The sequence below is a fragment of the Lupinus angustifolius genome, unplaced genomic scaffold (genome assembly GCF_001865875.1).
Source record: "Lupinus angustifolius cultivar Tanjil unplaced genomic scaffold, LupAngTanjil_v1.0 Scaffold_9_126, whole genome shotgun sequence".
In the NCBI taxonomy this organism is placed as follows: domain Eukaryota; kingdom Viridiplantae; phylum Streptophyta; class Magnoliopsida; order Fabales; family Fabaceae; genus Lupinus; species Lupinus angustifolius.
Genome location: NW_017718224.1, coordinates 1 through 9,185, shown reverse-complemented (window position 1 = coordinate 9,185; position 9,185 = coordinate 1). Strand labels below are relative to the sequence as shown.

Below are 9,185 nucleotides of genomic sequence, written 5' to 3'. Positions count from 1 at the left end.
CAGGGGGTATATTATAGAACATGTGTCAAATTGAATCAATGTTCAATTTGCAACACGTGCCTTTAGTTTTGCTCTAACTGTTTACACAGTTAGAGATTTGTTTTTTTTTCTGTGACTGATTAACTGTTTTGTATTAGTTATAGATGGCGAGTTGTTAATCACCTTTTCTTAACTCTATTGTGATTCCTATATATAGGAATCCTCTTTGTTGTTTTCAAATCAATAAAATTACAATTCAGAATTGACATTCTGTTTAACATCATCTTCTCAATATTCCTTCTTTATCTTTTTGCATCTTCTTACACCAACATAGTTACTATTATAGGACAAATGACCCCAGCAAATCGTTTTGATTCCATCATCCTAAGCCTCGGAAAGTAGGAGTAAGAGGGAGCAGAGACTTTAGTAACCGTAATGTTCCATCCTACCGCCCTTGGCTTGCATGCCAACAACTTTCTCCTCCATGTATCCAACATAGATTTTAAACTGATTGAGCTATTGTATTGTTTCTACTGTGAAACTAATGGCGAAATACTTCACCATTATATGTAGTGTTTGAAATATGTTGACTCGAGCTTAGCTCAATTCAACTCGATATGAATTTACCCAACTCGACTTGAGTTATGTTTCCATCTTGAACTTAACTTGATTTTAGTTTGTGAACTGTTCAACTCGATTTGAGTTTGTGAACTATTCGACTCGACTTGTCAACTTGAATTTGTTTAGTTTGTTAGGAGTTTGCGAACTACTTAGTTCAACTCATTAGTTTGATTGGTTAAATTTCTCAACTCAAATGTTGATTATTTATTTAACATGCATAAAAGATTATCTATCTATATATATATAATTGAGTCACCTCATGAACCTAACGAATCAAACTATATTTAGGTCAAATTTGATTAATTTATTTAACAAGGTCAATGTTTATTTAAAGCTTCTCACATTTGTTTCACGAGGGAAGCTTATCAAACTAAATAATGAATCAAATATTAAAGGAATATCAAAATAAATAGATTGATTGGATCCTAATTAAATGATAAATGCTTTTATGAGCGTAAGGGAAAACAATAATACTTACATCATATGTGGTTTATTATTTAAAGGGAGGTGTCATAGGGTGGTTGGTCTATATAGTTTTTCTGCGATTCAATAATTTATAATGAAAAAACTTGTGAAATTCTATATGTTAGATTTGATTTAGGTGAAGGCTCCACATTTGTTTATAATTATTGTTGGTAGTATTGTTTTTTATATTGGTGTATGAGTCATATGTCATGTATTTTTCTCTCCTTCTATATGTAAGATTTTATGTATTATAATGAGCAAGAGTACTCCTTGTAAGCTTCCATTATATAAAAAAGAGTTACATCACATGTAAAGTAAGAGAAATTCTGTTCGATCAGCCTAAATTGGGTTAAATCTTCGCATTTAACCTATCTTCATTAAAATCTTCAATTAACACATACAAATAGAAATAACACTATATAAATAATACAAATATTAACTGGAATCAGTAATTTTTTGTTGCTTTTTAGGAAAATACGATGAGTTTTTATGTGTTAACCAATAATATTCCTTGGAGAAAGTATCATCCACAGTAATAAAACTTTGATATTTAACCATATACACATGCGGAAAAACACGAGTTTTATACATAACCAATTTCTTCGTACGAATGTATAATTATTATGTAACAAAAGTAGGGTTATCAACAACAATATGGGCCAAAACGAATGAAACAAATAGACGGGCCTTCTTAATTTGATATTTTCAGCAGACCCGGCCCGGGTCACAATATATATACACAAACCTAGCGATACTTTATCTCCTCCATTCGCCATATTAGGGTTTTTGTTCGCAGCAGTATCAACACTTCGATCTGAACTGCAATGGCACCTACCAAGCAAAAAACCGCTAGGGTTAGCAGAAACCCTGAATTGATAAGGGGTATCGGAAAATACTCACGATCCCAAGTGTACCATAAGAGAGGTTTATGGGCAATCAAGGCCAAAAACGGCGGCGTTTTGCCCCGTCATGAGCCTAAGGCTAAGCCTGCAGTTCCCGCTGAGAAAGCACCTAAGTTCTACCCAGCTGATGATGTTAAGAAGCCTCGTCTTAATAAGCACAAACCCAAACCCACCAAGCTCAGGTTAGTCACTATTATTTTATCAGTTAGAAATATGATGGTTTTGATTTTAAATGTGTTGGATTTGGAATTAAAATCTGAAGCATTTTTTTCTATGTTAGATATTCATTAATGTGATTGAACCTTATATCTATACAATATGGTTACTTTTGTTTCGATATTAACTTATTTGAGAATTTCGTTTCTTGTCAGGATTAAGCTTATGTGATTTTTATGATTTTTTGTTCTTGTTTATAGATGGTTAATTATGAAATAAAGACCGTCATGTATCTACTTTGATTTTCTTTCAGTACTTCTTGTTTTTTTGATTTTTTTTGTCATTTTTGTTTTGGATGAAGCTGATCTGACTAATGTTTTTTGTTTGTTTAATAGGGCTAGCATTACCCCAGGGACAGTGCTGATTCTTCTTGCCGGTCATTTCAAGGGAAAGAGGGTTGTGTTTCTCAAGCAGCTTCCTTCTGGGTTGCTTCTTGTAACTGGTAAACTCTTTCTCGACTCATTTTTTTATTTTATTCTATTTGTGTTTCAATAATTTATATTGGACTTCATGCTTGAAGCTGCCATTATGTTATTGCTTGAGGTGGAATGTATATGTTGCTTTTTCATCCAATACAAAACATTGGCTCTTCTTATTGTTGGGTGATATGTGATGCAATTATTTTTGTATACCTACTCTTTGAATGATGATAATCATCTTGTTTGTGGATTCTTCATTGGTTCTGAACTAAAATTGATCTAGTTTGTTTGCTTTATTATTAGGTGTTTATTTTTTGCTTGTGCTAAATATGTGGTGTAGAAATGCTGCCTTATATCTTATTATTTGAATTGTAAGATATATACTGCTGTTTCAACTCTTACTCGTTTGTTTTTATAAATTTATTTCGTGTGTATCTTATTACTTGTCTCTATTTTTGTGGTTGCGAGTTAGGTGTATTTTCAGTGAAGTACCTGTTTTATGGAAACTTTCAATTGATAAAAGAAATGATACTCTTCATTCTCTATACTCCACTAATCTTAAGGCCTGCCCTTTTGTGTTTCTTTCTCACTTCAGGTCCATTCAAGATTAATGGAGTTCCTTTGAGACGTGTGAATCAGGCCTATGTCATTGGTACATCAACCAAAGTAGATGTTTCTGCTGTTAATGTTGATAAGTTTGATGACAAGTATTTTACCAAGGATTCCAAGAAAAGGAACAAGAAGGGAGAAGGAGAGTTCTTTGAGGCAGAGAAGGAGGTTAGTCAGTCATTTTTTCTTGAATATTTTTTCATGTTATCTCAATTGCCTGTTTGCTGATCTCTATTTTCTTGTTCCCAAATGTAGGAGAAAAATGTTCTCCCTCAGGAGAAGAAAGATGCTCAGAAGGCTGTGGACTCTGCATTGTTGCAAGCCATTCAGAGTGTTCCGGACCTGAAGACTTACCTTGGTGCCAGGTTTTCCTTGAAGTCAGGCCAGAAGCCTCATGAGCTTCTCTTCTAGAGGAAGACAGAGTGCTAGAATTGTTTTTCGTATTTTCTGTTTTTTTTTCTTGTTGAATTTGAACCTAGTTTTACTTTTTTGCCTCCCTTGATCAGTAATATCTGAAGAACATGATTTTTATGCTATCATTTATTAACATATTGTTCCAGGCTTTTTTCCTTCAATTTTGTTCTTGTGAGCTAAATTGATTTTATGATTGTTGGTAAACCAAATGATGAATAATTGCAATCTGGAAAAGGATATATAAGACCTTTTGAAGGCTTTAAAGTTATTGATTTCAACATGCTTAGTGAGTTTAATATACCATGGTTGATATTTAATCTGTTCATGCCGATTCAACACGTAACATTTTCATATAAGTACCATGAGCCATGAACTAAGCCCAGTAAGTTGAGCTAAAGGAATTGACAAGAAAAACCGCAGGGTAAAGAATGAAGAACCATTAGGAAATGTTTGGATGTACATTCTATTATAGAATGAAAATAACCTGACTAATTTTAAAAGAATTTAATATGTATACATTGATTGTGTACCATTGATTTATAACCTCTATTAACTCTCAAACAAAAGTAATACAAATTAATGATGAATCTGATTGTGTAAAAAACTTTACAGTTTAAACTCATCTTAAAATCTGATCCTAACTACTACATTAAGTTGACTACTATGAAACAAAACATTAATCTATGACAAAGTGTTGCCGAATAGAAGACTTGATGCCTGGGGTTACAATGTGGCATTTGTCCAAAATAATTTGCCTTCTGTAAATGATTTGGCTATCTGAACCTTGGGCCTCCTTTGAGTTTTAGAATGGCTAATGGGATGGGGTTGGAAAGCTTGTTGAAATAGAAAGGTATTAAGTTTGCTGCATATCTATTAGCTTCACAATACATGAGGGAGCGTAGTTATACAACTTACAACCACTAGAAAGAAGAGGGTCGATCTTCTATAACAGGAGCAATTAAGGGTTCAGAAACATTATTTGAATTAAGCAACCCTTTTCTGTTTGCCACAATTACTTGATTTATTAATCAAGATTTTATGTCGTTGGTTAGATAAATTGCTTTTCATCTCCAATTTATGTGACCATTACTGAATATCTCAATGCCCTGTTTTAACTTTTAACTCTAGAAGTCTATTCTATGGACATGAATGTGCAGAATGATGAATGTGCAGATTGATGAACTTGCAGAATGTGACAGCTGCTCAATTTTTACTCATCATATCAACATAAAATAAAATCCAAACTTTGAACAATTCCGTCAGTTTACACATCCATCTATTTCTGCAACTTGGTTGAGTTGATAATGGACTCAAGATATGAATATTAAGCAGGTAGTGGCACTGGCATAATTCAGTACATAACACCAACACCTCTTAATACCGATGTTCCAACATAGCAGGTATAAGGCATAGATTTTAATAGTTTTTATTTATTCAAATATAAGAAGGGTTACACAACAATGAACAACAACAAACAGAAAACAAAGAAGAAGCATCTGCTATTCGGTCACCATTTTAGTTTCTAGAAGCAAAGGTTTGAGGTTTTCAGATCAACCTTTGTCCCAACATTATACTATTGATATAGTTCTCATTTCTTGCAAACAATTCCCATACCATTTGAAAACTTGGTGCAATCAAGGGTGACAAACTCTGCCACTTTAATGTTCTTTTTTTCGGACGAGCTTTCCTGTGAGAACACACAAGAACCACAATTTGAAGAAAGTAATGAGGTGGTCTTGTATTTGTCTTCTCCTCCAACAACAGGCATTGCCACTCCAGGCTTTGCCGGATTCTCGAAATCGAGTCTATAAGTCCTTCCAAGTACACCATCAACTTTAGGGGAAAGTGCAAAGAACCTGAACTGAACTTCTAAATGAGCAAAACAATCATCACTAGGAACTTGATAGTTATGAATTGTATCATCTTCTTTGGTTACAGGAACCACATTGACCAATATTTCAGCAACATCTTCTATGGTTACCATGACACTATTCTTGCTAGCTACTCTCTCCACTTTCACATCTCTTTTTGGGGAGTACCAAGTGGAAGGAGAGCTTTCATGTAGAACTAGTTCATTTCCATTGTAGGTAAACTTGAGATGATCAACCTGGTCATTCCATTGGGCTGTCTTGGTAGCTTCAACTGAGAAGGTTTGAGACTTGAAGAGGAATCCAAGGGCTTGAATCCAAGTGTAGTCGCGGGTTCTTCCAGCAGGCCTATGTCCAATGAAACGAGCATTGATTTGAAGGTCAGAATCAGAGACTAAGCTAAAATGTTCGTTGCTCTTTCCATGGAAGTAGAAGACTCTGCCATCTCCTCCGATGAAGCGAGGATCAAAACATCCTGATCCGGGTGCATTGCAGTTTGGTTTGCGATCTACAAATAAATGAATAGCAATTTGAATCACGCTTGTTTATACAAACCATAATAAATTAAACACCATAAAAATGCTAGATTGTTAAATATATTCTAATTACATCAGTATAGTTTAATGTAAATCATGTAGCTTAACAATTCAAGTAACTGCTTTGTAAAAATGAAACAAGCAAAATAAAAATGGACTAAAGAGTTGGATATTTGTTATCCATTAACATTATCAATCAACCCATGATATATGTTTTTCAGTGTTCACCAATTATTTGAACACCAAATATCATTGTTAAGGTTGTGTACAAAATATGGTGTGTAAATAATTTAAAACAGTACTTACGTCTACAGACAGCACTGCATGTAGGTTTGTCACAATCGATAAGACAAACCTTAGCCTTAGGATCATTTGATTCACTGCTTGGACATTCAGATGGACATTGGATATATTGTCCATTGCATCTTGTTCCTTTGGTGCTACATTGACGATAGTAATATGCCTTGGCCTGCACCAAACCAGAGACAAAGACTAGCAGGATGACTAGGTTCATGGAACTGCTTTTGCTGATCACCATACTTGAATTCCCTAATAATGAAATATAAGAAGCACAAAGAGGAAATTGGTGATGCAAGACAATTTTTCACTGGCTATTTATAGATGTAATGATCAACTATGTTGCTTGTTTATATTGAAGGTGACTTTAGCAAACTTGTTTTCTAATCTTTTGTTGGCTCAAACTCAAAGAATAAGAAGATGCGCCTCTCTGATTGAACGCAGAAACTGGAAAATAATTCACATGATATCTTCTTAGGGAAGGGTACATGAATGAGATGAATTAACTAATGCCTTCAACTGCAAAATTGGTGGCTGCTGATGATGTCATAATTTAATGTGTTAGACACCTACAATGTATCAAATATATGAGGCTGTGATAATTTATGTAGTTATATAAGGTTGAGTGATAATTTATTGACTGTGAATGTTGTCTTATCTCATTCTTTTAGATGTCATGCTGCGCTGATATATATGGCTGCTCTAAACGGGAGCAAATCTTCACAGGATCACATTTTCTATTATACTCCATGTGTAAGTTGTGATTAATCAAAAAAATATTTAATAATTGTTAATTCTTGGTGAATTTGTAATTCAGTTTTGTTAGTTAATGGAACTTTCTATTTGTAGGTTGTTAGTTAGTTATTCATTGCTATAAATAGTAAGGCACTTGCATTGTAAAAACCAGATTTCTTCTCCTCTTCTTTGATCAATATACAACACTAATATTCATTGAATCTCTTCTTAATTTTCCATTCTGTTCTTCCTTCTTCTTCACTGCTATACCTCCTCTGTTTTCATTCTGCTTCTAACAGTGGTATCAGTTGCTTTGTGCGTGTGGATTCTGTGTGAATCTTCCTGAGGGACCTGTGTGGGTGTGCATCTTCGTGATCAACAGCAGCAGAGTGTAGCAGGGATGACAAGCAATGGAGGATTCTCATTAACACTTCCCATCTTGGATGGCAAGAATTATGATCGATGGAGGAATCAAATGAAGGCCATCTTTGGATTTCAAGAGGTGTTTGAAGTTGTCCAACATGGCTATCAAGAGCTTGGGGAAGGGGCCAGTGAAGCTCAGAGGACAATCTACAAAGAAGCAAAAAAGAGAGATTGCAAAGCTCTCTTTCTTCTGCATCAATGTGTTGATGGAGCCAATTATGAGAAGATCAATGGTGCTGAAACTGCTAAACAAGCTTGGGATTCTCTAGAAAAGAGCTATGAAGGAATGGCCAAGATCAAGAAGGTTAAGTTGCAGCAGCTCAGAAGGCAATATGAGCTCCTGCAAATGGAGGATGGTGATTCAGTTGCTGAATACATGACCAAGATTTTGGCTCTTTCTAACCAAATGAGGTCATGTGGCAAAGTCCTGAAGGAGAAGAGCCTAGTGGAGAAGGTGCTTAGAACACTCACTTGCAAATATGATCACATAGTTGTTGCAATTGAGGAATCCAAGAACTTGGAAGAACTCAAGATTGAGGAGTTACAAGCATCTCTAGAATCTCATGAGTTGAGATTGAAGGAAAGAAATCCAGAGAAGCTTGGTGATCAAGCATTACAAGCTAGATTCACCAAGAAGCCTCAAAACCAGTGGAGTAAGAGAAGCAATAACAAGTGGAGGTCTAATGAACAAGGACTCACAGCAAGAAAACCTGATACTCAATGGAAATCAGGGAAGGAAATTGACTCAAAAGGGTCTACTAAGACTGCAGATGGCAGAAAGAAGTTTGACAAGAAGAGACTGCAATGCTACAAATGCAGAAATTATGGTCATTTTGCTTCTGAATGCAAAATGAATAGATGGACAAATAATAGAGAAGAGGAAGCTGGTTTGGCTCATAATAATCAAGAATCAGATGAAGAATATTGCCTATTGATGGCCACGACCAGAAAGGATCAAACAAATCATGAAAAAGTTGATTTTTGGTACCTTGACACAGGATGCTCCAACCATATGTCAGGGAGAAGAGACTGGTTCACATCTCTGGATGAATCTACTAAGAGTAGGGTCAATTTTGCAGACCAAAGCTCAGTAACTGCAGAAGGTGTTGGGCAAGTTATGATTCAGAGACAAGATGGCAAACAATCCTACATTTCCAATGTACTTTATGTACCAAAGATGAAGCACAACCTACTTAGTCTTGGTCAATTGCTGGAGAAAGGATATGAGATGGTCATGAAAGATGGCTTGCTAACAGTTTTTGACAAGAAAGCTCAGAAAATCTTGAAGGCTCCCCTATCTTCTAATAGAACATTCAAGGTTCAAATTCAGATTGGTGACCAAAAGTGCCTTCAAGCAAACACAGATCAAACTACTTGGTTGTGGCATCAAAGGTATGGCCATCTAAATTTTAGAAGTTTAGAATCTTTGAGTAAAAATAAATCTGTGTTGGGCTTACCACTAATCTCAGTGCCTTCAATTTTATGTGATGAGTGCCAATTTAGCAAGCAGGCAAGAAATTCATTCAGTTCTGATGTGCCTACAAGAGCCAAAAGACCACTAGAAACAGTCTTCAGTGATGTGTGTGGTCCTCTTGAAGAAGAGTCAATTGGAGGCAACAAATACTTCCTCACATTCATTGATGATCATACCAGAAAGATATGGATCTATCTACTCAAGAGGAAGAGTGAAGTATTCCAAGT

The 9,185-nt window shown here is 35.2% G+C and overlaps 2 protein-coding genes across 2 annotated transcripts; one reads left to right on the top strand and one right to left on the bottom strand.

Moving 5' to 3' along the window:
- The first annotated feature begins 1,817 nt into the window (after positions 1–1,817).
- LOC109337667 (60S ribosomal protein L6-like) lies at positions 1,818–3,786 on the top strand. Its single transcript, XM_019574689.1, has 4 exons — positions 1,818–2,149; positions 2,519–2,625; positions 3,198–3,379; positions 3,467–3,786. Exons 1-4 carry the CDS (start codon positions 1,890–1,892, stop codon positions 3,620–3,622), a joined length of 705 nt encoding a protein of 234 aa, XP_019430234.1. The 5' UTR covers positions 1,818–1,889; the 3' UTR covers positions 3,623–3,786.
- Positions 3,787–5,054: 1,268 nt separating this feature from the next.
- LOC109337662 lies at positions 5,055–6,629 on the bottom strand. The gene is made up of 2 exons (XM_019574684.1): positions 6,336–6,629; positions 5,055–6,001 (listed from the first exon to the last, which is right to left on the bottom strand). Exons 1-2 carry the CDS (start codon positions 6,565–6,567, stop codon positions 5,214–5,216), a joined length of 1,020 nt encoding a protein of 339 aa, XP_019430229.1. The 5' UTR covers positions 6,568–6,629; the 3' UTR covers positions 5,055–5,213.
- Positions 6,630–9,185: the final 2,556 nt, after the last annotated feature.

What these genes read in the sequence shown, in the direction of transcription:
- LOC109337667 (XM_019574689.1), top strand. Translation starts at nt 1,890, where the DNA reads ATGGCACCTACCAAGCAAAAAACCGCTAGGGTTAGCAGAAACCCTGAA. An exon ending in CCCAAACCCACCAAGCTCAG is followed by an intron (nt 2,150 to 2,518) that starts GTTAGTCACTAT and finishes TTTGTTTAATAG; the next exon opens with GGCTAGCATTACCCCAGGGA. An exon ending in TGGGTTGCTTCTTGTAACTG is followed by an intron (nt 2,626 to 3,197) that starts GTAAACTCTTTC and finishes TTCTCACTTCAG; the next exon opens with GTCCATTCAAGATTAATGGA.
- LOC109337662 (XM_019574684.1), bottom strand. Translation starts at nt 6,567, where the DNA reads ATGGTGATCAGCAAAAGCAGTTCCATGAACCTAGTCATCCTGCTAGTC. An exon ending in ATGCAGTGCTGTCTGTAGAC is followed by an intron (nt 6,002 to 6,335) that starts GTAAGTACTGTT and finishes ATTTATTTGTAG; the next exon opens with ATCGCAAACCAAACTGCAAT.